Here is a 27,912-nt window from a genome sequence, read left to right on the forward strand (position 1 = left end):
GGCAGCTACCCTCTTTCTTTCTACCTATCCTTGTTCTGTATGTCTTGTTTTGTATTATTTGTTTTGTACCTAGAACTCTGGGTCTTGTTTCTGTCTGCTTTTTTATGTTTAGATAAGAATTACATACTTGTCTTTTACACCTATACACCATTATTGTGTGTTCAATAAAAGATGAACGAGAAACCTAAGCCTTTTACCTTATCATAAGTAGACATAATTGCAAATTATTAAATCCTTCCAATAAAAAATATATATAACATTTTAGTTACAAATTTAACTTTAAATGAGTTGACTCTTCACATGGGATGATTTCACTGAACAACAAATGAAAGGGAATATTCAATGATCCATCGCATCTCCCAAAAACGTCTGTAAAATGATATTCTAGAGACAAGAGCATTGGTTGTCTTCCTCTCAGGCTTCCATGTCTTCTCCCTGGACCTCCTCAATGTCCACCTCTTGAACATCAGACTGAGGCCTCATCTTCACTGTCACTTTTCAACCTTGTTGAGGATGGCTCATTGTCAGGCTCAAAAAGCCTCATATTTGCACGGCTGGCCACCAATTTTTCAACCCTTGTGTTGGTCAGCCTGTTGTGCTTTGGTGTGTGTGTTCCCAGACAAGGACCAGTTGAGCTCTGAGGTGGCTGATGTTGGTGGGATTTGGAAGATGATGGAGGCAACAGGGAATAGAGCCTCAGCTCCACAAAGTCCCTTCCACCGGGTGGCTGATGAGATATGTTGGCACGACTGCCATATTGCATCTTCATCCCAAAGCCCTTGCTTGGAAGTGTACTTCGCCAGACTGCCAAGAACCTTGCCCTCATCCAGGCCAAGGTGGCGATACATGCTAGTGATGACACCATAGGCCTTGTTGATCTCTGCACCAGACAGAATGCTCTTGCCAGCATACTTTGGGTGCAACATGTACGCGGGCGTGTATGAGCTTCAGACAGAAGTCTTCATGTTTTTTTTATGTATTTCAGAACTGCGGTTTCGTCTGCTTGGAGCAACAGTGAAGTGGTCAGGGCAGTATGGATTTCTTCTCTTACATCTGCAAGCAGAGTCTAAACATCAGACAGGATGGCATTGTCTCCCTCAACCCGTGCAATGGCTACTGCTATAGGTTTCAGGCTGCTTACCACTCTCTCCCAAAATACATCATCCAGGAGGATCCTCTTGATGGGGCTGTCCATATCGGCAGACTGTGATATTGCAATTTCTTGGAGCGATTCCTTCCCCTCCAGGAGACTGTCAAGCATGATGACAACACCACCCCAACGGGTGTTGCTGGGCAACTTCAATGTGGTGCTCTTATTCTTCTCACTTTGCTTGGTGAGGTAGATTGCTGCTGTAACTTGATGACCCTTCACATACCTAACCATTTCCTTGGCTCTCTTGTAGAGTGTATCCATAGTTTTCAGTGCCATGGTGTCCTTAAGGAGCAGATTCAATGCATGAGCAGCACAGCCAATGGGTGTGATGTGAGGGTAGGACTCTTCCACTTTTGACCAAGAGGCCTTCATGTTCGCAGCATTGTCTGTCACCAGTGCAAATACCTTCTGTGGTCCAAGGTCATGGACTGCCTTCTGCTCATCCTCAATGTAGAGACCGGTGTGTCTGTTGTCAATTGTGTCTGTGCTCTTGTAGAATAACGGTTGAGGGGTGAAGATGATGTAGTTAATTATTCCTTGCTCACGAACATTCGACCACCCATCAGATGATTTCAACAGACTACTTTCTCTATGATTTGCTTGACCTTCACTTGAACTCTGCATCCAGCAAATGAGTAGATAAAGCATGTCTGGTTGGAGGGGTGTATGCTGGGCAAGAACATTCAGAAATGTTTCCAATACACATTGCCTGTGAGCATCAGCGGTGAACCAGTTGCATACACAGATCAGATGATTTCAACAGACTACTTTCTCTATGATTTGCTTGACCTTCACTTGAACTCTGCATCCAGCAAATGAGTAGATAAAGCATGTCTGGTTGGAGGGGTGTATGCTGGGCAAGAACATTCAGAAATGTTTCCAATACACATTGCCTGTGAGCATCAGCGGTGAACCAGTTGCATACACAGTTCGAGCAAGACATTCATCAGCATTTCTCTGACTGCGTTCCTCCATTGAGTCAAAGAAACTTTGGATTCCAGGAGGACCATGAGCTGTTGCTATCTATAAGGTGTCTGATTCATCATTTTCACCTCGAATAGAAGTAGAGGGACTTTTGTCAGAGGTTGTGAGTGCTGAGGGAACTTTATGCACTTGGCCAGATTATGCATCTTTGCATTCTTCACACGTGATTTGTCACAGTATTTGCAAATGTACACAGCTTTTCCTTCTACATTAACTGCAGTGAAATGTCTCCACACACCCGACAGTGCCCGTGGCATTTTCCTGTAAAGATTAGATTTTTGATGTAATTATTTTTATAAAAATACAATTCCATGCACATATAAATTGTTAAGCAGTTAGATTAAACAACTCCTTTTTAAGAGAAATGTTTCAAAATGAAACGTGTATGGAAACAGGTAAATTAACACACCTCAGTTAGCAGGCTCAAGCAAGCTAAAACCCACATGGTAGCAAAAACTAACTAGCAGAAATGGTTAACAAGTTAGAAATGATTTAAACACACTTTGCTGTAGGCTACCATTTACTAGTTAACAGAAAATCATGTATGTTGTATAAAATATATTCACCCCACCCAGTATTGTATTCAAAAATTACCATAAAGAATGTAGTCCTTGGCTCAGGCAGTGTAGTAGTGTGGGCTCAATAGCATCTCATTAGTGTGCAAGATCTTGAGAATCAGCTGTACATGTGATGGAAGAATGCACTGTGCATGTAGAGGGTTGCAATTCCATTGAATTGGGGATAGTTTAACCAAAATATGTCACAAGACAATAATTGCCTTGTGTATCTCACAAAAAAGGTTCACTGTTAGCTTAACTCTCTTGATGAATTTTAAGCAACATTCCCCAAATTCCTGGGCTTCACTTCACATGGGAAAAATCCAGAAATTTACCGTAAAGTTTCCGACCCTGCGCTCCCCCCCAAGGTGTGACTAATCAGCTTAGCATTCACCTAAAACAGGAAAAGGCTTGACTGACTTGTGGTTTTGGCGGCACCGTCTGTTACTCAGCTCTGAGGTGGACAGTTTCAAATTGAGAACGTCTAACCTTCTGACTGAGCCGTCTCCAGCCGCTTTAGGCACCAAATCTGTAAAGCATAGGGAAACGAAATGACTGCTGACTCAACTGGAATGAGTCAGCAGCCAGGCGAAAGTGAGATTGGACTACCGTTATTGTCAAGGGGACTAAACTCTGTCCTTGTTTTAAGTAGTTTCAGTATGGGATGACTGAAGTGTAGAGCTAGGACTGAACATTGTGGTTTGGATGGAGCCTTTGAATTATGAATCTGTTATTCACTCATCACTTTGACCTGTAAAAAAATAATACATTCATTCTCTTATTCGGTTGAAGTATTTCAGAAAACATTTTGGCCGTATTTCATGTGTTTATTGTATTTTCCCTCCATAGGAAGGAGCATTTGGAGGGTTTAGTACAGTCAGTGAACACCGACGAAAACAGAGTCCGTCAAGGACGTTGGCAGGTGAGATTATTTTATTTATGTACACTACATGACCAAAAGTTTGGGGACACCTGCTCGTCCATCTCATTCCAAAATAATGGGCATTAATATGGAGTTGGTTTCCCATTTGCTGCTATAACAGCCTCCACTCTTTTGGGAAGGCTTTCCACTAGATGTTGGAACATTGCTGCAGGGACTTGCTTTCATTCAGCCACGAGCATTAGTGAAGGGCACTGTTGGGTGATTAGGCCTGGTTTGTCGAGATCGGTGTTGAAGAACTTGACTGGCCTGCAAAGAGCCATGACCTCAACCCCATCGAACGTCTTAGGGATTAATTGGAACTCCGAATGCGAGCCAGGCCTAATCGCCCAACATCCGTACCCCACCTCAGTAATGCTCTTGTGGCTGAATGGAAGCAAGTCCCTGCAGCAATGTTCCAACATCTAGTGGAAGATGTTCACATAGTTTTGTGTGTGTACACTCGCAATCAATATCTTGTTCTCTCTCAAAAATATTAGTAGTGTTTTGTAGTTCAGCCCCACTTATTTGAAACCCATTCTGTTTCTGTTTTATACCAGTTACTCCCACGCAGGAGAAGAAGCCCAGAGGCCGACCCCCACGGGCCCTGACTGCACAGAAAGGGGCCGCAGGCGCTGGCCCTTCGCCTGCCTTGGGGAAACCTGAGGGCCAGGAACGGCTTGCGGAGAAGGCCAAGCGGCTGCCCGGGAGGCCGCCTGGCTCCGTAGAGAAAAGGAGAGGCCGTCCTCCAGCCTCTGTCACACAGAGGAGTTGGGAGGCCCGCAGCCATGCAGCCAACAACAATGACAGCAGGCAGGTGGGGCAGGAGCACGCCTCCACAGCTGCACACCGCAAGGACAGGGCCGAGGACGGGAAGGAGAAGAAGGCCACCAAGAGAACGCCCCTGGGCTCCGTGCAGCAGCAGCACGACACAGAGGCCAAGCCTCCCAAAGCGAGCCGCGTGTCCAAGGTGACCAAACTGAAGCGGCTGCGCGAGGTCAAACTGAGCCCGCTCAAGTCGCGGCTCAAGGCCATCGCCAGGAAATGTGTACCGGTGCCCGGCGTGCCTCGGCGCAGACGAGGACGGCCTCCCTCTGCCGAGCGCCTCAAAGCCGAGGCTGCCTCCGCTGCTGCCCAGGCCTCTGGTTCAGATGAAACCAAACAAAAGGCCTTCAGGGTCCGCCGGGACAGATATAGGGACCCCCACACTCCTCAACAGCAGTCTAAGCTCAGGGCGTCCCACGTTGCTGAGGAGGACGACAGCCCCGACGTCCACAGCTCCTCCCCGCCCTCCAGCCCGCTCGCCGAATCCTCTCCTTCCAAGCTGGGCAGGCCGCTGAACCTGAGAACCAGCCCTCGCCACGTCAAGCCCGTGCGGATCGTTCCCCCCTCCAAACGCACTGACGCCGCAATCGCCAAGCAGCTGCTGCAGCGTGCCAAGAAAGGTGCGCAGAAAAAGAAACTGTTAGAGAAGGAGGCGGTGGCCATAGGAAGCCAGGGGGGGGCAGGCATGGAGGCAGGCATCCGGAAGAGGAGGAGAACGCAGCTGAAGAACATCAGGCAGTTCATCATGCCCGTGGTGAGCACCGTCTCACTGCGCATCATCAAAACCCCAAAGCGTTTCATCGAGGACGAGGGCAGCTTCGGGGCCCCTCACCCCCACATGAAGATGGCACGGTTTGATGCTGTCCCGCCCCCTGTCGCTGCCCCCCAGCCCGCCTCGGCCTCCTCCCCCATGCGGGCGTCTACAGCTGCAGTTACTACCGCCGCTGCTACAGCCGTGACCGCAGCTCCGGTCGACACCATCCCTCCCCCCGCCGCCATCATCGCAGCCAGCAGTGCTACGGCCGTGGCGGCCAGTCTGCTCAACAACCGCTGCAACAACAGCACCAGCAACGGGCGCTTCAGCAGCAGCGCCGCCTCGTGTGGCTCCAGCGCCATGTCCCAGCACTCCTCCCAGCTCTCGTCGGGAGAGTCGTCCCGCTCCAGCAGCCCCAGCCTGGACGACTCGTCGTGCGACTCCCAGGCTTCGGAGGGCACTCAGGCCCTGTCCGAGCGAGACCACTCCCCGTCCTCCCAGGGAGAGAGGGAGGGGGACTTGCTGCACACCTCCAGGCCGCTGTCGGAGCCCGAGCCGGAGCAGCGGGTGCTGATTGAGAGGGGCCGGCGGGGCCGTAGAGGCCAGGGTGTGGGCAGGGGCAGCCTTGGGGCAAGGGGAAGAGGCAGCCTGGCCACCGGAGGGAAGAAGGCCATCATCAGTCCAGCCACAGGAGTGTTGATGTCCAATTCTCAACAGGCTGCCTCCTCGTCCCCTCCCCCTCTCCTTAGCCCCCCACAGCAGGCCCAGTCAGGCTCCATTACGGCGGAACATCACCCCCACTCCCCTTGGATCCTGCCCCACCCGTTTCTCCAAGGCCCGTCATTGGTGCTCTCCAGCCTGCAGGACAAGCGAAGGTCCATCTTGAGAGAGCCCACCTTCCGCTGGACATCACGGTCTCGCACCGAGCAGCAGTACTTCTCCTCCGCTAAGTACGCCAAGGAGGGTCTTATCCGCAAGCCCATTTTCGACAATTTCCGCCCTCCCCCTCTCACGGCCCAAGACGTAGGTCTAATGCCCCATGGTGCCGGGGGGGTTGCTCCAGTGGGTTACCCCGCGCCAGGCAGTGGCGGTGGGTCCGGGGCCGGCACCCGCCTGTACTCCCCACTGCACCACCACCAGCAGCACCCCTCGTCCTGCTTCGAGTCACCGCTCCAAAAGCGCAGCCCACTGCTGCGCGCCCCACGCTTTACTCCCAGCGAGGCACACTCCCGCATCTTTGAGTCGGTCACCTTGCAGTCGTCATCGGGGAGCAGCCCGGGATCGCTGTCCCCCCTCCAGTCCTCCCCCAAGTCGGGCCGGTCGGTGAGACGCAGGAGGAGGAAGACCCTGGGACCCCTGCGTGGGCAGCCCCGGTCTCCATCACACTCCATGACCACACGGAGCAACCAGCCAGGGGCCCCGCCAGGAAAGGCCCCCTCTGAACTGTGTCTGCTGACAGGCTCTGTCTCCACTGGTGCCAGCAGCACCTGTAGCTCCTCCAGCTCTCTGCCCACTAGTGCCTTAACACCTGCCCCTTTCAGTACCTTCTCACCGGGCCCCCTGGGCCTCTCCTCACATGGGCCTTCCTCCTCCGATGGACACAGAGCAGCCGGGAGCCTTGGTGGCGGTACGGGCGGCAACTCTGGCTCTTCCTCCTCTTCCCAACTCTTCCCCCTCTTCACTTCCAGCCCCCAGGAGACGGGCCGCGGTGCCGGGAAAGGGGGGAGAGAGAGGAGCACCTCGGCTTCCCGGGACTCGGCTCCTGTCAAGGAGATGGAAAGGGAGACTGAGAAAAGCAGAGAGCGTGAGAAAGAGAACAAAAGGGAAGGTAGAAAAGATTGGGAGAGGAGAGGGAAGGCGTCCACTCCAGACGCCTCTCCTAATACGACCCCCAGCCTGTTTGCCGTGGAGGGGAGGGACGGGGAGGAGTCTCTGACCTCCATCGCTCCTAAAAAGACACCTGGGAGGAAGAAGTCTGTGTCCGTAGACTCGGGTACAGAGACGGCACCTGTAGACAGGGCTGCAGTCCACTCCTCTATTCCCCTTATCTTGACCAAGGGCCGTGCCTCCAAAAAGACCCGGCCCTTGGAGAGGGGGCCAGAGGTTGAGCCTGGGGAGAAGGAGAAAACAAGTGCCCCTGCCCAGCTGACAGGCCTTCCCCTGGGGCAGATCGGCAGCAAGAAGCCCCTGGCTGCCCCGTCACTGGGTTCCATGCTGGCGCACGCCGAGAAGCTGCCTGTGGCCGACAAGCGGGTGGCCGGCCTGCTGAAGAAGGCCAAAGCGCAGTTGTTCAAGATCGAGAAGAGCAAGTCGCTAAAGTCTCCAGACCATCCTAAAGTTCAGGTTAGTTCCCCTCTTTCTCCCCCTGCTCCTCTCCCCTTCACTGACTAAGCTATTTCTGTTGGTTTATTTTGTCTCATCGCTGTCTCAACATAACCACGATAAAATCATTTTGACATGATTCTGAGAATCTTTGCTGCCATAAATAGCATTGCGAGTGTTTTTTGAACACAGACTGAAACTTGATAGCTGGAATCTCCCTGAAAGGGGGTTATACAAGGGGAATTCTGCCAAGCCACTTTGTACATAATGCAGACAGCCGTGCACAAATTCTGTTGAAGTACTCTCCTTCAGAAAACAAAGATGTGTATCTGTCGAGGGAAGAGGGCCTAGAGAAAGACGGTTTACAGATTAGAGCTGTCACGATACCAGTATGGTGATGCCGGATTTTTCCACCACATTTAAATCACATTTAAGCAGACAGAACTCTACAGTCCTTTAATAACCTGCTGTATGTAAAATATTGTATGATGGGCTATAGCTTGGGAAATTAACAAATGTCACTGGGTGATAACAGAAGGCTGTATGTTGTGCATCAACTAAGTCTGCTTCATATTTTGTTTCCTTTCCCACGATACGACCCTATTAGAGTTGCCCCTTCAGAGACTGATTTATAAGAGTTAATATAGATGTAAAAAAAATGTACTTGAAATACACAGTCCCAGAATTTGGGCACTTCATCTCGATCAAGTTAAGTTATACTGTATTGATATCGTTGGCTTTGCTCTGCCAGAGCCAAGAGAGCGACTCTTCGGAGACGTCGGTGCGAGGGCCGCGCATCAAGCACGTGTGTCGGCGCGCCGCTGTGGCCCTGGGCCGCAACCGGGCCGTGTTCCCCGACGACATGCCCACCCTCAGTGCCTTGCCGTGGGAGGAGAGAGAAAAGATCCTGTCTTCCATGGGGAATGATGGTAAGATCCGCGTTAAACGGGCACGTCCCCTTTTTGAATATTTGTAATGAAGTATGACCCACTCGCATACTCAAATGCTCCCCGGACACATCAACGAAGTCATGGCGTTTGAGGGTAAGGGCCATACCTTATTCTGTTTAACCCCCCCCCCCCCCCCCGTAGACAAATCTTCAGTGGCGGGCTCGGAAGAAGCGGAGCCCCAGTCCCCTCCCATCAAGCCTGTGATGAGGCACACCAAGACTATCCAGGAGGGAGGGGCGGTGCCCAGGAAGGGGCGGCGGTCGCGGCGCTGCGGGCAGTGTCCTGGCTGCCAGGTCCCTGAGGACTGCGGAGTCTGCACCAACTGCCTGGACAAGCCCAAGTTCGGGGGCCGCAATATCAAGAAGCAGTGTTGCAAGTAAGTATGAGAATCCCGTTATGTTGGGCGATTTCACAGTCGCACTCATTTAACGCCACAATGTTTGAATATGTGACTGACTGTATGCGTGTACGTCACAGGGTCCGAAAGTGTCAGAACTTGCAGTGGATGCCTTCCAAGATTTTTCTCCAGAAGCAAGGAAAAGGTCTGTGTCTTTAATAAAGCCTTTTTCCATAAAACCACAATGTCTTCAGTTCTCAGTGTAATTGACGGGATTGCATCATTTGTATTTTTAGGCAAAAAAGACAAGAAGAACAAACTGTCAGAAAAAAAGGAGGCGCTACACCCAGTCAAGGACCCAACAAGCACTGAGCCTAGTCTCAAACTGTCCCCGCCACCTTTGAAGGAGGAGCCCCCTCACAAAAAGTGTGAAACCCCTCCCCCGAAGCCAGGTGAGGAGAAGCAAAAACAGCCGCTGCCACAGTTGCAGTCCCCCCCAGCCGAGAATCCTACCCCCCCAAACGACCAGACCCCCCAGACCCCAAGGTGCGCCACCGCCCATGGGCAAGACCAGAAACATCCTGCAACGGCACCCACGGGTGCTGCTAGTAGGAAGGAACGCAAGCCGCAGCAGCCCACCCCTCCCTCCTCCCCTTTCTCTTCCTCGTCGTCCTCCTCGCTCCAGAGCTCCCCATCCCCACCAACACCCCAGCTCCCGCAGCAGAGGCCCCAGCCCACCCAGGGGCCTGCAAGAAAGGAGGGAGGAGGGGCTCCCAAGTCTCCACCCACAGAAGCCAAGAGGAAGCCCCAGCAGCAGTGCTTGGCCACACCCATCACAGACACAGGTAGGAGGAGCCATGTTGTAAAGGTTAGAATTACCCCTTTGTGAAATAGCTAGAAAATAGCTGTTTTCCATTGTATTTTCCCTTGCACACTAGTATATCCTGCTGTAAACACTATGAAATAATATAATTACATTTCTGTTGAAAAACACTGATTTGCTCTAAATGGCATAGTAGCTATTGTTGGTACTCTTATAACCTGTGTCCCCTCAGCACCCGAAGGGAAGCAAATGAAGAAACAGACTCCTCGCTCTGTCCCGCCACAACCTAAACCCACCAAACCAAAAGAAAAGGTATGTTCTGCAGTTCCCTTTTTTGTAAGGCGATGCCAAAGGCAAATGTCTATCTTTGGATGGACAATAAAATGATATACAATTTATATTCCATAAGTCCCATGCATTCTCCCTTGGCCTTCATCCCTGACCCCTCTGTCATCCACATCCCTCTCCCTAGCAACAGAAGCCGTTGGCCACCAAACTTGAGACCAGTACTTTAAACTTGCTGAGCACTCCCTCGACTGGGGTCACCGCCAAGCAGAAAGTGCCCAGCGACGGAGTGCACAGAATCAGAGTAGATTTTAAGAAGGACCATGATGTGGAGAACGTGTGGGCCACGGGCGGCCTCAGCCTCCTCACCTCCGTGCCAATCACTCCACGGGTCGTCTGCTTCCTCTGTGCCAGCAGTGGCAACGTCGAGGTGAGTCACGAGAGCCTCTTTCTCTCTACTCCTGTGCGCACCCTCTCACTCACACACAACAACAGAGGTGAGAACAGGCTGGCCTTGCTCTCAAAATGAGGGAAAAGGAGCACTTCTTTTTGTATTTCAAAATAAGAATTTAATAAAGTGAGCTACTCGTCTAAAAACATGGTGGAACACCCCCCTGGACATGCCGCTAGTCTATCATAGGGTTGTACCGGACAGCACCAGCGGGCCCACTTCAAGCATTCAACATATGACATATCAAAGGCTACGACTAGGGTTGGACGGTATACTGATTTTCATACCGTTTCTGTACCATACTGGGGTATACGATATTACCAAAGCAATTTAGGCAACATGGATCTTAATCCAGGAGGGGATTGATTGTCTCCGCTGTAACCAAGAAGCTTGAGCTAGCCACTTAACTAGCAAGTTAGCAAACTAAATGCATAGCTAGAGCCCTGAGCTGGATATAATTTATTTGGCACATCTTAGATAGTTAACTTATAGTTATAACCAGTGGTCTAGCATGCAGCCCCCGTGAGGGCATTTGAAATTATACTGTCGGTATGTCTAATACCTTGTTATAACCACATATCCCACTTTAGTACCCATTTTATTAATTTCAACCATACTGACTGTGCTGCACTGACTCTCCTCCCTCGTCTCCTCCTCCAGTTTGTATTCTGCCAGGTGTGCTGCGAGCCCTTCCATCTCTTCTGCTTGGGGGAGACTGAGCGCCCTCTGGAGGAGCAGTGGGAGAACTGGTGTTGCCGCAGCTGTCGCTTCTGCCACACCTGTGGCCTCCAGCACCAGAAGACTAAAGTAAGGCCCTCCCTTTCGAACGATTTGAGTCTGAATAACAAAGGCTATTAGGGGTTTGAGAATACTTATTTGGTTTATCACTATCCCTGTTATGTCTGGCTCTATTCAATGTCTTCCACCAAGAGGTAGAGAAAGATTTACGTTTTAGGCCAGGGTAATTAGGTTGCTAACTTGCTTCTCTCCATCTCTCTCCCCCCCCCCCAAGCAGCAACTTCTGGAGTGTGAGAAGTGCCGAAACAGCTATCACCCCGAGTGCCTGGGACCCAACCATCCCACCAGGCCCACCAAGAAGAAACGGGTCTGGGTATGCATCACGCCATCCTTCCTCATCCAAGCAGTGAAATGTTTTTTGTTGTTAGTGTATATTTGGGCCAGCAGACCCAAAGGTTAAGGCTAGGCGTAGGGATCAAAATTGGTTTAGGGTTTAGGGTAAGGTTTAGACGGTATATCTGCCCCCTGGAGACGTAACGTTTATTGTATATCGACTGCCTTTTTGTTACACCATTAATTCATTTGTCATGAATTGTCGCTCCTCTGTGCCCTTGTGTCCAGATCTGCACCAAGTGTGTGCGCTGTAAGAGTTGTGGGGCCACAAAACCTGGGAAGGCCTGGGACGCCCAGTGGTCACATGACTTCTCCCTATGTCATGACTGTGCCAAACTCTTTGCTAAAGGTAAGTCATAAGCAGGACTATAAATGAACATTTTATTTATTTTTAAGTTAAGAGCACACACACGTTTCTTGTTGGCAAAGTCCAGGTAGCCCCTTCTGGTTTCAGTCAGTTTTGTTTTGTCCCTAATGAACACGACCCTGGCATAGGTCTCCTCAGTACTATGAAAATAATTAGGATTTGGGGGGAGAGTGTGTGTGTGTAGAAGCTTTCTATGACACAATGACTTGTGTTTTCCAGGTAACTTCTGCCCCCTTTGCGATAAGTGCTATGACGAAGACGACTACGACAGCAAGATGATGCAGTGTGGGAGGTGCGACCACTGGGTCCACTCCAAGTGTGAGAACCTCACAGGTTAGCGGGCGCTCTTGTTTCACAACTCTACTCTCGGGAAACAATGCCATCTTTCAGTCTGTCTGTTTCTCAACACCTCTCCTGTTATGAAGCGGTACAGATTTGAACTCGGCACCGTTCTTTCTTTTGGCTGCTGTATGTTCACTACTTAGGGGTAATATATTTAAATGTGTTTTTCAATTTCAACTTCTTTTGATATACCCAAAAACACTTGTAAAATGCCTTTCCATAGTCATTTACTTCGCATGGACCTGTTAACACTTTTTGATACGGCGACTCGACCGATAACCAACCGCTAAATGAGTGTAAAAAGTAAACCTCCCTCTCTACTCCCTTGTCTCCCACTACTAGACGAGATGTACGAGTTGCTGTCCAAGCTGCCAGAGAGCGTGGCCTACACCTGCACCAACTGTACGAAGCGTCAGCCGGCCGAGTGGAGGACGGCCTTGGAGAAGGAGCTACAGGGCTTGGTGCGCCAGGTCCTCACCGCGCTGCTCAACTCCCGCACCTCCACACACCTGCTCCGCTACAGACAGGTGAGGAGAGGGGATATCTGTGAGAAGGGGATATTGTGTTGCATATTTAGGGCCAGGGGTTTTTCCTGACCAAGTTGGGAAAGACTTAAAGCTCTGGCTGTTGGGTAGAACCTGGTCAAGTTTTTCCTGCTCATGTGACAGGGTCAGGAAAAACTCTTGGCCCTGGAATGTCGGCTATAACTAGGGCCAAGAGTTTGTGCTGTTTGGTCACATGGAAAAACACCTGGCCCTACAGATTATACCTGTTTTGATGGTATGTCTGTGAAGTGTAAGGAGAGCAAATTAACAGATGTAATCCCCCCCCCCCCCCCCATCTCCATCTCTCGTCAGGCTGTGATGAAGCCGCCTGAGTTGAACCCTGAGACGGAGAGTTTACCCACCCGACGCTCCCCCGAGGGGCCAGACCCCCCGGTCCTGACCGAGGTCGCACCCCCCAATGACTCGCCCCTCGACCTGGAGTCGGTGGAGAAGAAGTTGGACGCGGGGCGCTACAAGTCTGTGGTGAGTCTAAAATCACGTCCCACTCGTGTAATCTCACAACCTCGCACCTTCGAAACACATTCAATCAACTTCCCGCTGCGAAAGCTTTCATATTTCCAAACTGTGTAGTCTCAGTCCATTTCAATTCTTTCATCCAGTCAGCATCCGCCCAGCATTGCGTGACAACACTAGCTATGTGTGTATGAATACACAGCCACATCATCCACAGACACCCGAGTAGGGGCATGAATGCTCAGCCCTGGGGAACTCTCTTCGCTCAGAGTTCAAACGCAGTTCACTCTCAGAGAGGGAGGGAGGGGGTAAGGTATGAGATAGAAGGCAGTGTGTCACTCAGTGTGGTGTGTTCTCCTTTGTTTCAGCTTGAGTTCAGTGACGACATAGTGAAGGTCATCCAGACGGCCATCAACTCAGACGGCGGGCAGCCGGAGAACAGGAAAGCCAATAGCATGGTCAAGTCCTTCTTTATCCGGGTGAGGAGAGCCTACAGGAATTAGCCTACGGAGAACTTGCTCAGCTTCAGTAGTAGTAGTAGTAGTGTTCACCCTGATTGACTCGGCTGGTAGACACAGGCTGCTTCCCAAACGGTAGGGTAATACGTTTGACCAGGAGCCATAGGGCTCGTCAAAAGTTGGGCACTATGTAGGGAGCAAGGTGCAATTTGGGATGCAGCTATAGCTGTTAGTCAGAGTCCTCAGTCAGTTTCAGCCCAACGGCAGGTGAGATGTAACTATTCTCCAGTTAATAGACACGGCTATGGATGCACTGACAATACACAAGATTTACATGATGGTTATAAACATATTTTGAAGCTATACGTTTTCCTTTGTTGCCATTTGAGTGATTTTGTGGTATGGTAAGACAGTGGTGCTAAGCTCTTGACACATTTTATAAGTTCTATTCATTCTTCAACTATTGAACAAATGCCCAGGTCCCAGGCTGAACCTTTTAAAGGACCAATGCAGCTGTTTATCTCAATATCAAATCATTTCTGTGTTACAATAAAGTACCTTACTATGTTTTCAATTAAAATGGTCAACAATAGGTTATTAGCAAGAGCAATTTCTCAAGCATAAATTTTGCTATGACTGTCTGAGTGGGGAAGGGGAAACTGAAAAATGAGTTATTTGCAGAGAGGTTTGGAACTCTTTCTTATTGGTCTATTAACTAATTTACTGCATGGTGATGTCACCATGGAAGGCCAAAACTCCATCCCACCAAAACAGGCTGACATTTAAGGTGGTCTTTTCAAATAGCTCTTAACTAAAAGGACATTAGCTTAACTTTCACAGTATTATTCCAACGTCATAGTGTGGAAATGTATATAAAACACAGGAGAATCTGTTTTTTGTCTGCACTGGGCCTTTAACATCTATTTTCCCCCTGTCTCTGTTGCAGCAAATGGAGCGCGTGTTCCCTTGGTTCAAAGTCAAGGAGTCCCGATTCTGGGAAGCGCACAAATTCTCCACCAAGTGAGTGTGAACAGCAACATATCACTGAGACTACACAAGACCAATAGATCGGTACACATGCTGCCTGTCGCATTGATTCATATCGAAATGACTAACTCAATTAATGGTTAACAGTAGAGTTGATGGCTTCTTTATTTGCCCATACCATAAGGTTTTAATCTCACTTAAGTGAACTTACCTTTTCAATGTACTCTCTGATACATAGGGGCCTACAAGGCACGGGAGCATCTGTGCAAACAAATGACACTGACTGACCTGAGGAGCCCAGTCCATCTCTGTTCTGCTCTCCTCTTGCTTCCCAGTGCCTGGATATCATCTTCCCATAGCTCATGCATTGTGCATGCTCCCACTTCCATTGTGAGAAAGGGGCCACCCCGTGTCCCTTTTTGATATATGAGCTTTGAACACTCCTCTGCGGTCGCCCAACGGTTTTTGCCGCCATTTTAGTCCCTCTGTTCAACCGCCATTTGTTAATTAAAACATTTAAAGCGCATGTAGCGGCTATTTCTCAATGCCAGAAACGCATCTAGTAACTCGGAACATCCCAAGAAAACATTCCCAAATGGAAAACTCTTAAATACGTTATTTTTTTAAATAATACTGTAATATTGTTCTTTAAGTTGGGTTTGAGGTTTTTTACAAATCAGCTTCAACTTCAGAAATATTCGCACAACGTACTGCGGTCAGCGTTACACAGTGAGGAAATAAAAATCCATGCTTACCCTTAATATACTCGTGGGTTAAAAAAAAGTTGTTGCCTAGTAGTATGGGGTTAGCTAGCAATTGCATTTGTATTCAAGATGGCCAAGCTTTTTGTAGAAACACTTGCTATGCAAATGTGAGTATGGCCACGCAAACGAAACACTTCTTAAAAAGTGGGATACATTTGTAAGAAGTGAGGCGGGCTAATTGGGCATCTACTCGTCAATCTGCGAGGCACATTTCATCATTGAGAACCTCCCATGGCTTTCAACAATGGAAGGGGGGGCTTCAGCAAAACATTGCTCTTTCAAAGTGGATGCTGTCGCTACCAACAACGTGGTATATAAAGTCTTACAAACAGCCAGCAGAGACAAAGCATTGTTCACGGTTTCACCGGGTAAGTGAAAGAGCTAGTTTACAACCTCTATGCTAGCTGTAAAGCTACCGCATTTAGCTCGTCTGCCATCTAAATATCACTGATTAACACTAAAGTAACCAATTTAACACGTCTGCAGCTGTTGATAGCTAACTGCTGGTGCTGTCATAATATAGATAGTACAAGCCTATGGGAAACGAGTCGTTTTGGTCGCAGTGGAGGTCATTGTTTCTGTATTGAGTCCAGTAGCTGGGGCCTGAAACTGTCCGTGTGTGGATGGTGGGCTAAACCGAAATGCAATGCTTTGGCCATGTGAAAATTCACTTTTTGTTTTCATTTGCTGCTGGCCTGACTCAAATACGTTTTTCCACATGTAATTGATAAAATGTGATTTTATTCTTTGATTGTAATTATGTTTTTGTTGTGAATATTGTAGAAAGATCCTCACAGCTGTATCCACACTAAAACATGAAGTACAACTTGTTGTGTGCACCAGCTTACCATGTACAGTAGACTATAGTAGGCTCACCACGTGAGTCATCAAAATTACCATCTTGCGTTCAGACCTTTCTGGCGGTCTCGTGGTGTTTGTGGGGAGCATAAATTGTACAGTTTGTAAACTAACAAATAATTGTTAAATTAGAGTCCATCTTTATTAGTTAATAAACAGAACCTACTACATAAATATCTGATAGGCTCCATTATCTGCTACCTGGACTTTTCTGTGTTTTGCCTAATTAAAGTTGTTAACCCAATTAGTCAGTCGTTCAGAAGATGATAAACGGTGCGGTTTGAAAATGGGTTTACATTTTGGATCGTTTATGCTCTTGAATATTGACCGAATTCACTGCTTTGGGGTAGAGTTACTTTGGGTATAACGGGTTGTGTGTGTGACCTGTGCAATTATTGCAATCAATCTGTGTTAGACCCTGTTCAAATATTCTTACTGTGAAGTACTGTGTTCACTGCTCTAAATTGACATAATTGGTGAAATCAATGTAGTAGGAAACCTGCTCTCACCAATCCAATGTTAACACTTCAAGGGTGGACGGCAGGAAGGATGAATTCAAACAGGGTCTGAGTCTATACTTGTCTTGCAGCAGTGGCCTCCTCCCCAATGCCGTGCTGCCCCCCTCCCTGGACCACAACTATGCCCAGTGGCAGGAGCGCGAGGAGATCGCCCGTGCCGAGCAGCCCCTCAGGAAGAAGATCATCCCGGCCCCTTGCTCCAAGACCCACTTAGAGCCAGACTCCCCCCCTCCGCCCAGACCTCTACTTCCTCCAACACTCCCTATGCTCCACGGTGAGTCTGCTCAACACAACTCAAGGGCAACGCCTCGGGACCATAGTAGTGCACTATTCCCTATATACTATATAGGTAATATGGTGCTATTTGGTATACACACCTACACTAAGTATGCAATTGATACTTTCTGATACCATTTCAGTTGCAGGAAATGACGCTGATGTGTTCGTGACATTCTTGTATCTCTCTCTCAGACCTGAGCCGTGAAGACAGTCCTGAGCTGCTCCCACCCCCTGGCGTCAGCGACAACCGCCAGTGTGTGCTGTGTCTCAAGTACGGAGATGATAACATCAACGTAAGTCAAAGTTGTACTACACAGTCGCTATTAGTTGTGGTACAGCTCTTGATCGTATTCCCTGTTACTGAAATATATCTTAGTGTTTTCTAAGTTCTTTGTGCGTCTGCGGTGTGTCTGGTTTCAGGAGGGCGGCAGGCTGCTGTACATCGGGCAGAACGAGTGGACCCACGTGAACTGTGCCCTGTGGTCAGCCGAGGTGTTTGAGGATGACGATGGCTCTCTGAAAAACGTCCACATGGCTGTGATCCGAGGGAAACAGTTGGTAAGACTTATGATCCTAAATACATATTCATACTAGATGTATATTCTTACTTTTGTGTATATATAGTGTATATTCATTTAGTATGTGGAAACGCATTCAAATTAGTGGATTCGGCTATTTCAGCCACACCCGTTGCTGACAGGTGTATAAAATCGAGCACGCAGCCATGCAATCTCCATAGACAAACATTGGCAGTAGAATGGCCTTACTGAAGTGCTCAGTGACTTTCAACGTGGCACCGTCATAGGATGCCACTTTTCCAGCAAGTCAATTCGTCAAATTTCAGCCCTGCTAGAGCTGCCCCGGTCAACTGTAAGTGATAATGTCTAGGAGCAACAACGGCTCAGCCGTGAAGTGGTAGGCCATAACAAGCTCACAAAACGGGACTGCTGAAGCGCATAGTGTGTAAAAATCCTGTCAGTTGCAACACTCACTACTGAGTTCCAAACTGCCTCTGGAAGCAACGTCAGCACAATAACTGTTTTGTCGGGAGCGTCATGAATGGGTTTCCATGGCAGAACAGCCTCACACAAGCCTAAGATCACCATGCGCAATGCCAAGAGTCAGCTGGAGTGGTGTGAAGCTTGCCGCCATTGGACTCTGGAGCATTGGAAACGCGTTCTCTGGAGTAATGAGCCACGCTTCACTATCTGGCAGTCCGGCGGACAAATCTGGGTTTGACAGATGTCAGGAGAACACTACCTGCCCGAATGTATAGTGCCAACTGTAAAGTTTGGAGAAGGAATAAGGGCTTGGACCTGTTTTTCATGGTTTGGGCTATGCCCTTTAGTTTCAGTGAAGGGACATCTTAACGCTACAGCATACAATGACATTGTAGAAGGTTCTGTGCTTCCAACTTTGTGGCAACAGTTTGGGGAAAGCCCTTTACTGTTAAAGCATGACAATGCCCCTGTGCACAAAACAAGGTCTATACAGATATGGTTTGTCGAGTGTTGTCGACGAACTTGACTGGCCTGCACAAAGCCCTGACCCGAACTCCATCAAACACCTTTGGGATGAATTGGAACGCAGACTGCGAGCCAGGTCTAATCGCCCGACGTCACTAATGCTCTTGTGGCTGAATGGAAGCAAGTGCCCTCAGCAGCGTTCCAACATCTATTGGAAAGCCTTCTCAGAAGTGTGGGGGCTGTTAAAGCCGCAAAGAGGGGACCAACTCTATATTAATGCCCATGATTTTGGAATGAGATGTTCGAACAGGTATCTACATACTTTTGGTCATGTAGTGTATGTTTCCCTTGAAAATATGTTGGTATTGTACTTGTAAATTTGCACTTAATCATGATGTGTCTTCTATGCATGCCAGTTTCTTGGCTAAGAGTTGAGGAAAGACTGACTGCTTTACTTTTTTTTTTTTAGAAGAAGAAACATTGTTTGAAATTGCATAGTCAACTTACTCATTGCACTGACACACACACTTACCCCACTAGACATGCCACCAGGGGTCTTTTCACAGTCCCCAGGTCCAGAACAAATTCAAGGAAACGTACCATCTTATAGAGTGCATGTGAACAGCAAACCTGGTTTCACGGCACAACGCCTCTCCCCCATGTGACCCACTTGTTGTCTGTATGTACTGACTTCTATGTGGAACTGATAGATGTGCGCACACACACTACATGTTAATGATAATGATGTATATAAATTGTAAAGTATTTTGTCTTTTATGTCGGACCCCAGTAAGACTAGCTGTCGCTAATGGGGATCCTAATGCATCAAATTTAGTCTCCCGGGTGGCGCAGTGGTCTAGGGCACTGCATCGCTGTGCTAGCTGCGCCACCAGAGTCTCTGGGTTCGCGCCCAGGCTCTGTCGCAGCCGGCCGCAACCGGGAGATCCGTGGGGCGACGCACAATTGGCATAGCGTCGTCCGGGTTAGGGAGAGTTTGGCCGGTAGGGAGGGTTTGGCCGGTAGGGATATCCTTGTCTCAGTATGTAAAAATGTAATAAAATGTATGCACTCTACTGTAAGTCGCTCTGGATAAGAGCGTCTGCTAAGTGACTAAAATGTAAATGTAAAATGTAAATTCTATTATGCATGCTCTCTTGCTAAAATTAGACAGTGATAGTATATTTATTGTTACTAAAATGACCTTGTCGCTGTTGTTTCTGTCTAATGGCAGTGTCCTGTGACGTTTGTTTTCCTCTCGGCAGCGCTGCGAGAACTGCCAGCGTCCCGGCGCCACAGTGGGCTGCTGCCTGACCTCCTGCACCAGAAACTACCACTTCATGTGTGCCCGGCAGCGCCACTGTGTCTTCCTGGAGGACAAGAAGGTCTACTGCCAGCGCCACCGGGACCTCATCAAAGGAGAGGTGAGATGCAAAGCAGAACTCCTTCCTTATCTTCTCCTGCCCACTTCCCTTACCCACCTGCAGCATCACACACAAACAAACATCTAGAACATAAGATACGAAAACCCCATTCATTTTTATTATGTCAATGTGTTCTTTGTGTTTTTTTACTCTCTGGTTTACTGGTAAAAGGTAAAAACAACATGCATGCATTTAGCCCAGCCATTATCTATAGAAACCATATTCCTGCTTGGGTCACAGTGAGGAGAAGGGTGCACTTGTAGGTACTTTGTTTGAAATGCATGACTTCCTTGCCCAGGTGGTGTCTGAGTCTGGCTTCGAGGTCACACGGAGGATCCTGGTAGACCTGGAGGGGATCAGCTTGCGGCGGAAGTTCCTCACCGGCCTTCAGCCGGAGAACATCCACATGATGATAGGTGTGTATGATCAAATCAAATGTATTTGTCACATACACATGGTTAGCAGATGTTAATGCGAGTGTAGCGAAATGCTTGTGCTTCTAGTTCCGACAATGCAGTAATAACCAACAAGTAATCTAACCTAACAATTCCACAACTACTACCTTATACACACAAGTGTAAAGGGATAAAGAATATGTACATAAAGATATATGAATGAGTGATGGTACAGAACGGCATAGGCAAGATGCAGTAGATGGTATAGAGTACAGTCTATACATATGAGATGAGTAATGTAGGGTATATAAACATAAAGTGGCATAGTTTAAAGTGGCTAGTGATACATGTATTACATAAAGATGGCAAGATGCAGTAGATGTATGTTCATATTACCCCTCACAGCCATGTATAGAGATCTCTATGGTCGAGTCCCAAACGCACCCTATTTCCTATTTAGGGCAATACCTTTGACCAGGGCTCTCAAAAGTAGTGTACTATATAAGGAATAGGGTGCCATTAGGGATGCGCACTATATATGGCTCTGCTTATTCTCTGTGTCGGCGACCACCCCCCAACCGTTATCTGATCATATTTGATCTATTCCAGAGCTAGTTAGCCCACCTGATTCAAATGGGCAACTCATCATCAAGTGAAACGACCAGGGGTCCCCGTGGAGTTTTGAGACACTAGCTGGCCCAACAAACATGTTTCTGAATAGCCTCCTTGGATTAAGGGTTTTAACTCTTCCTTTCTTCCATCGCAGGTTCCATGACAATCGATTGCCTTGGAATACTGACTGAGCTCTCGGATTGCAAGCGCAAACTCTTCCCCGTCGGCTACCAGTAAGTACACACAGTGCGCATGTCTTATGCGAAGGAGTCGATGCAACATGACTGAATTCATTGGTTTGTTTCTGTCACCACAGGTGTTCCAGGGTGTACTGGAGCACTCTAGATGCCCGGAAGCGCTGTGTCTACACTTGCAGGATCCTGGTGTGTCGTCCCACCGTGGTGGAGCCGGACCTAAAGAGTGCTCTTCCAGAGGAGAACCGCACCATCTCCCACAGCCCTTTAACTCCCATCTCAGGTGTGAGCCAGAATACAGAATCACTGCATTATTGATTATTCAAATTTACCCTGCACTGCATTTGGTCTAGTATGTAGCCGGTATGTAAACGCATTGATTACGTTTATTTGTCACGGGTACAGCAGGTATAAATAGTAAGCTCTTCCTCAACAATGCAGTATTCTGAAGAATTGTTTGCTTTCCACTTTTCATTGACAGAGAAAGTCCTGTCTCCAGTGCCCAAGCCGTTTGACTCCCTGAAGCCCTCCGACCGCCTGTCCCTGCTGCCCTCCAGCCCCAATCCTCCTAAAGTTTACAAACGGAACAGGCACCCCAGCTACCCCCCGTGCCAGCGCTACCCTGGCTCCAGACCACTTCCATCCCCAGGTATCTTCAAACTCTTTACCCCCATTTGCCTCAAACTGTCATTGTAAACTACCATTCACACGTGGAGACAGTATGGTAAAATGTTTGTGTCCATGTTTTGCAGACGGTACCTCCCAGTCTGCCCATGAGATTGTGACAGTGGGGGACCCACTTCTGAGTTCCGGCCTGAGGAGCATTGGCTCCCGTCGCCACAGCACCTCCTCCCTCTCCCCCCAGCCCAGACAGAAGGTAGTCTCCTCTTCACAGGCCGCTATGAACCAATTGGCCCAGCTCTTCTCTTCCGCCCCACCCCTTCCCCTCTCCTCCTCCAGAGACCTGGGTCTGAGGGAGAAGGGGAAGCCACCTGCCACTGGCGTCCGAACGCAGGGCCGCGACACTAGTTCACTCAGCCCTGGAGGTCAACACAGCCGACACCACCACAGCATCTCCGAGATGAAGACAGACAGTGGGAAAGAAAGTGTGCCTGGCAAGCAGGCTGTGGGTGAGAACCCCAAACTTTCCCCAAAGGACCCAGAGATGGCAGGAGCGAGCCAGGCCTCCCCACCACCAGGTACAGGTGTCCTGACAGCGCACCAAAGGGCGAGCAGCAGCAACTCCCAAGCAGAGAAGGGGAAGCAGGACGGGAAGGACCCAGACCTGTCGGCTGGCGTCACGCTCCTCTCCCGCCACCGCGTCACCACGACCCTGTCCAAGGACAAAGGTGGTGGTAGTAGTAACCTGGCCAAAGAGGGAGGTGTTACCTTGGCGCCAGCTTCTAAAGATGCTGGAAAATTGGGGTCTCCCCAGCCTCCATTCCACAAAAGCGGTGGGAAGAAGTCCCAGGATTATCTGTCGGGAAAAGCCCCTGCCGCCGCCATGAAGCCCCTGTGGTCTTCAGAGGCCATGGCCAAGGAGGACGCCGTCAAACGGGGCACCCAAGCCACCCCGGCTGTCCCCTCCTGCCATGCGGCCTCCACCACCAAAGACAAGCACTCCAAAGTCCAAAACATTGACAGCAGAGAGGCATCTAAAGAGTGGGAGAAGACTCCTCAGAACAGCAACAAGAACCCCAACAATGCTAAAGAGACTGGTGGAACCACTAACGCTCCAACCCCAACTTCTCAGAACAGCAACAGCAAGGCTGCGACCCTCGGCAACAACACCAAAGCCATTGGCAAGCAGGAGGTGGAAAAGCTGGAGAATCAAGGAAGAGGGCGATCTGCAAAGAGCAGGGAGAGATTTTCGAGCCCTGAGAAGAACAGCTCCAGCCTAGAGACCATAAAGCAGCCCAGGTTAGCCTCAGAGAGAAGCATGAGGGCTTCGCAAGTTCAAGCAAGACTAACAGCCAATGACATCGCTGCTGCTAGAGACAAGAAGCGCGCTATAGTCAAGGCGTCCCTGACGCCGCTAAAGACCGACCCTAACGGGACCAACACCGTGAGTTCTTCCTCTGACTCCTGCATCACCGCTTCCATCTGTCCTGCAGGCCAGGAGGGACCCCCCCAAAGTAAGTCTTCCTGCTCCACGCTCTTCTCACCGTCAGCACGCTCAGAGAGCTCCGAGTCGAACAGCCCGGCACTGCACCCTGAGGACTGCGAGGAGAAGCGCCTCCTGGCTCACTGCACCGAGAACGAGGGGTCCAGCGACAGGGATGACCATGCCCTGCTGGAGGAGGAAGGCGACGACAGGGATAAACATCACGAAGATGACAGCGACTGCTCGGGTTCGACCAAGAGGCGTTACCCAAGGCGCAGCGCCAGAGCCCGCTCCAACATGTTCTTCGGCCTGACGCCTTTCTACGGAGTGCGCTCCTATGGAGAGCAGGACATCCCCTTCTACAGCAGCAGCGGGGACGGGCCCGGGAAGAGGAAGGCCGGAGGCAGCAGGCGCTCGGCCGAAGGCCAGGTGGACGGTGCGGACGATAGGAGTACCACCTCCTCGGGGGACAGCGGAGAAGAAGAGGAAGGGGGATTCAACCAGTGTTCCAACAAGGATCCGTACTATTACAACTTCACCCGCACCATCATCAACCCCGGCCCAGTGATGCCCTCAATCGAGGGGATGGGCCAGTGCCTGGGGAGGGGCTCTCAGCTGCAGCGCTTCCTGAAGGATGAGGCAGAGGAGGAGGAGAGGGTCGTTGCCGCTGTGGATGAGGGTGTTCCCACCCGGAGCCTCCTGGGCCACCAGCAGATCGGCCAGCTGGACGGCGTTGACGACAGCTCAGAGAGCGACGCCAGCGCAAGCACCAACACCACCACCACGGCCACCGCGGTGACTTCTTCCCACAAGAGCACGGGTAAGAGGAAGGGCAGAGAGAGGCACGCGGAGAAGCTGGAGAATGACTCCAGGAAGGAGGCAGACAACAGCAGTGGAGGGGGTGGGAGCAGCGGTAGCAGCAGCAACAACATCCGAGAAGGGAGGAAGAGCCAGAAGGACAACTCCCTCCCTCTGGGCGGGGTGAAGTCGTCCCAGGGACAGGACCCCCTGGAGGCGCAGCTCTCACTTAACACTGACCTTAAGTCGGACTCGGACAACAACAACAGCGACGACTGCGGCAACATCCTGCCCTCGGACATCATGGAGTTTGTCCTCAACACGCCCTCCATGCAGGCCCTGGGGCAGCAGCCTGAGGCCGCCTCCTCCGAGCTCCTCTCCCTGGACGAGGGCTACGGGGTGGGCGTCAACCGCCGCAAAGACATCCTCTTTGAGGACTTCACCCAGCCGCTGGCCAGCACTGAGCCCGTGGAGAGCGGGGTGAGCACATCCATCTCGGTGGAAGAGCCGTACGGTCTACCTCTGGAGCTGCCCTCTGACCTCTCTGTCCTGACCACTCGCAGCCCCACAGTCAACAACCAGAACCACGGTGGCCTCATCTCAGAGGGCTCAGAGTGCACCATGCTGTCCCTGGCAGCCTCGGACGAGACAATCGCTGAGAAAGGAGGCATGGACAAGCAGCAGAGAGGAGGGGCCGGGGTGTCCCCTGAGAGCCAGCAGGAAGGAAGTGGAGGTAGCCGAGAATCTCAGGTAAGAGAAGGTCACATGACCCCGGAGCAGTTTGAGCACATCACCAGTCCCTCCCTGGGCGAAGTTGTAGAAGCAGGTAACCAGGATCTGACCAGGAGTTCTGGGACCCCAGTCCTACCCAGCTCGCCCACCTTGCCTCTCCAGGGACAGAAGTACATCCCTGCTCCATCTTCAGTCAGTCCCGGACCTTCCCATGTGGCCAGCACGACTGTCCTGACCACCTCTCATTTAAAACCAGGACCAGAAAAACTCATAGTGGTCAACCAGCATCTGCAGCCCCTCTACGTCCTACAGACTCTCCCCAATGGTGTCACTCAGAAGATCCAGATCAGGCCATCGGTCAGCGCAACAGGAGTGATGGATACCATGACTCTAACCACAGGGCTCACCACCGGGATAACCACCTCCCAGCCCATATTTCCTGCTGGGGGTAAAGTGTTGGGCACCATGCCCCATCACCCTCAGATCCATACTTTCACCGGCACCACCCAGACGGGCTTCCAGCCTGGCATTCCCAGCACCACCTCCGGTCTCCTGATCGGGGTGCCCTCCCACGAGCCCCAGATTCTGGTGACTGAGGCCGGACGGAGGCATGACCTGGCCCCCAACGTGACCATCGTGTCCAGTGCCTCCATCTCCACGTCCTCGGCTGTGCTCGCATCTGGACACGGCAGGAAGCGACCCATCTCCCGTCTCCAGCCGCGGAAGACCAAGAAACTGGCCCGCTCCAGGAGCCAGCCCACCCTGGGCCCGTCTGAGGTGAGACCCAACATGACCCTGGTCAACCTGTCCTCGCCACAGATGGCCCAGTCCGAGCTGTGCACCCTGACCACGGCCGCCACCACTTCTCACAGCAAAGTCCCCAACATTATCAAGAGACCCAAATCGGGAGTCATGTACTTTGAGCCCATCCAGCAGAGGATGCCTCTTCCCAGTGGGCATCCTGGCATCCTGGGCCACGCCTCCTCCACCCACCTGCTGCCCTGCACAGTCTCAGGGCTCAACCCCAACCAGTCAGCAGTGCTGAATATGGTGTCCATGGCTCAGCCCAGCGGGCCCGGAGGCCTCATCACGCCAGGCTCTGTCTCTCTCAGCACCCCGGTGCTCAGCTCCACTGAAATCACAGGACCCATCAGCAGCCTCCTCTTCAAAGCCAGCCCACACAACCTGGGCCTTCCGGAGCAGCAGATGCTGCTCCAGTCTGGAGCTCCTCTGATGTCCCAGCTGTGCAGCCCCGTCCAGACCTCCATTGCCAGCAGCATCTGCGTGCTTCCCTCTCATCAGACCATCAGCATGTCTGTCAGCCAGCAGGTGGACCCGGAGAGCGGCGCCTTCCAGCGGCAGCAGCACCCACCAACTGCCAGTGGACAACCTGCTGCTTCGGCCCCCAGCCCGGTCCAACAGGATTCCAACAAGGGACACATGGTCGGAGTGCTCTCCCAGAGTTCCAGCTCTCAAAGCTCACACACCATGCCTAAATCCAGGTCCTCAGAGCAGAAACAAGAGCTGAAGTGTAGCGCTGCAGTAACGGCATCCACGTGCTTGGGGAAAGGCAAGCAGAAAGCCAAGCGGACAAGGCACAGTCCAGACAAGGCCAGCGGGAAAAAACACAAGGGTTGGCTGGCAGAGCCTCCTCGGGAGATGCAGGGAGACCGGCCCACTTCCGCTCCTGGGTAAGATTCTCACATAACCGATAACTCATTAAATAATTAACTAGGACTATACTTTTCACTAAGTTTTTCACAAAGTTATCATACCAGTTGCCACCTGCTGCTTATCCATATTTGAATTCCCTCTACCACTGCAGGTCTAGAGAGCCAGTCTCTCCCGAGCCCATGGACACAGGCAAGCCCAGAGAGAGGGACACCAGCAAAAAGTGAGTAACGCAAGCTTGTCACCCCTTCCATTCAATACTATTAATATGCAATGGATAATGAGATTAATTTCAAAATGTATTTTATTTGCAGTGTTTATTCTGCCAAGTCTGCTGAACCTCCTGCACAAACCAGTGAGTTCCCTGAGGAGAAAAGCAAGACCACCGCTGGTTCTCTACTGGGGGCCACCCCTGACCAGGAGGGTAGCTGCAGGGACTCTTCTATAGACAGCAAGCCCAAGAAAGGACTCATCTTTGAGATCTGCAGCGACGACGGCTTCCAGATCCGCTGCGAGAGTATCGAAGGTATACGCAACGCAGTCCTGCTCTTCTTGTTCTGTTTCCGTGTAGCGTGGTTATGACACTCGATGGCAGAAAGTGGCGCTAAAGTTATTGAAGTGAATGTGTAACAGTAAAGATCTCTTATTTCAAAATCCTCATACAAATGAAGTAAACTGTGTACTTTAATACTAACACAGAGATGAGACACTAAGCTGACATGTATTGTCTTCTCCCTCCGTCCCACAGAGGCCTGGAAGTCCCTGACAGATAAAGTCCAGGAGGCCCGCTCCAATGCCAGACTCAAAGAGCTCTCCTTTGAAGGTAAAGTGCCTTTTATCAGATTTTATTTTGTTTATGCAGGTTCAACAACTTTTGAGGAATGAAATGGTGACTCATCACAAATTTATTTTTTTCTTTAATCCTCCACTCCTTCCTTTTGTGTTCTATCTTTCTCTCGATCTTATTTTTTTGTTTTCTTCTTCTCTCAGGAGTGAACGGCCTGCGGATGCTGGGGGTCCTCCACGATGCTGTGGTGTTCCTGCTGGAGCAGCTGTATGGTTCCAGGCACTGTCGCAACTACCGCTTTCGCTTCCACAAGCCCGAGGAGGCCGACGAGCCCCCGATCAACCCCCATGGCTCAGCCCGCGCCGAGCTTAACCACAGGTACAGACACTCCCAAAAGATGGATAGCAAAGTCACACACAGCCCTCTTCCGATACTTAAAAAGTGTAAGGTTGGATTGGTATCCAGACAAATGTACAGTTATTCTTTATTATAACAAGAGGTCCCTGGACCAGCCTCCATGCGCATCCTTCCTTCATCCCTTCTAGGGTACGTGAGATGGTAGCGTCCCACCTCTTCAACAGCCAGTGAAACTGCAGGGCGCCAAATTCAAATACAGAAATACTCATTATACAAATTCAGAAAACAAAAC

General features: G+C 50.3%; 1 protein-coding gene across 5 annotated transcripts in view; it reads left to right on the forward strand.

Moving 5' to 3' along the window:
• Positions 1-27,912, forward strand: part of LOC139549228 (histone-lysine N-methyltransferase 2A-like) — a 51,936-nt gene that overhangs the window by 14,773 nt on the left and 9,251 nt on the right. For 3 of the 5 annotated variants that reach the window (XR_011669850.1, XM_071359460.1, XM_071359464.1), the window contains exons 2-30: positions 3,544-3,616; positions 4,174-7,535; positions 8,266-8,443; positions 8,606-8,840; positions 8,942-9,006; positions 9,098-9,646; positions 9,857-9,936; positions 10,097-10,339; positions 11,021-11,167; positions 11,373-11,471; positions 11,720-11,840; positions 12,078-12,191; positions 12,543-12,727; positions 13,058-13,228; positions 13,588-13,698; positions 14,624-14,697; positions 16,876-17,078; positions 17,276-17,376; positions 17,504-17,641; positions 19,812-19,970; positions 20,269-20,386; positions 21,132-21,210; positions 21,294-21,454; positions 21,653-21,820; positions 21,924-26,496; positions 26,631-26,699; positions 26,791-27,002; positions 27,225-27,299; positions 27,467-27,641. Coding sequence is in view for 4 of the 5 variants with exons in the window: in XM_071359460.1 (XP_071215561.1) it covers positions 3,544-3,616; positions 4,174-7,535; positions 8,266-8,443; positions 8,606-8,840; positions 8,942-9,006; positions 9,098-9,646; positions 9,857-9,936; positions 10,097-10,339; positions 11,021-11,167; positions 11,373-11,471; positions 11,720-11,840; positions 12,078-12,191; positions 12,543-12,727; positions 13,058-13,228; positions 13,588-13,698; positions 14,624-14,697; positions 16,876-17,078; positions 17,276-17,376; positions 17,504-17,641; positions 19,812-19,970; positions 20,269-20,386; positions 21,132-21,210; positions 21,294-21,454; positions 21,653-21,820; positions 21,924-26,496; positions 26,631-26,699; positions 26,791-27,002; positions 27,225-27,299; positions 27,467-27,641 (12,038 nt within the window). In the remaining variant the exon portion in view is untranslated. The remainder of the gene's footprint in view (positions 1-3,543; positions 3,617-4,173; positions 7,536-8,265; positions 8,444-8,605; positions 8,841-8,941; positions 9,007-9,097; positions 9,647-9,856; positions 9,937-10,096; positions 10,340-11,020; positions 11,168-11,372; positions 11,472-11,719; positions 11,841-12,077; positions 12,192-12,542; positions 12,728-13,057; positions 13,229-13,587; positions 13,699-14,623; positions 14,698-16,875; positions 17,079-17,275; positions 17,377-17,503; positions 17,642-19,811; positions 19,971-20,268; positions 20,387-21,131; positions 21,211-21,293; positions 21,455-21,652; positions 21,821-21,923; positions 26,497-26,630; positions 26,700-26,790; positions 27,003-27,224; positions 27,300-27,466; positions 27,642-27,912) is intronic. The other 2 variants (XM_071359461.1, XM_071359462.1) reach the window with 2 other exon arrangements.

Source organism: Salvelinus alpinus, chromosome 22, assembly GCF_045679555.1.
Source record: "Salvelinus alpinus chromosome 22, SLU_Salpinus.1, whole genome shotgun sequence".
NCBI classification, from domain to species: Eukaryota; Metazoa; Chordata; class Actinopteri; order Salmoniformes; family Salmonidae; genus Salvelinus; species Salvelinus alpinus.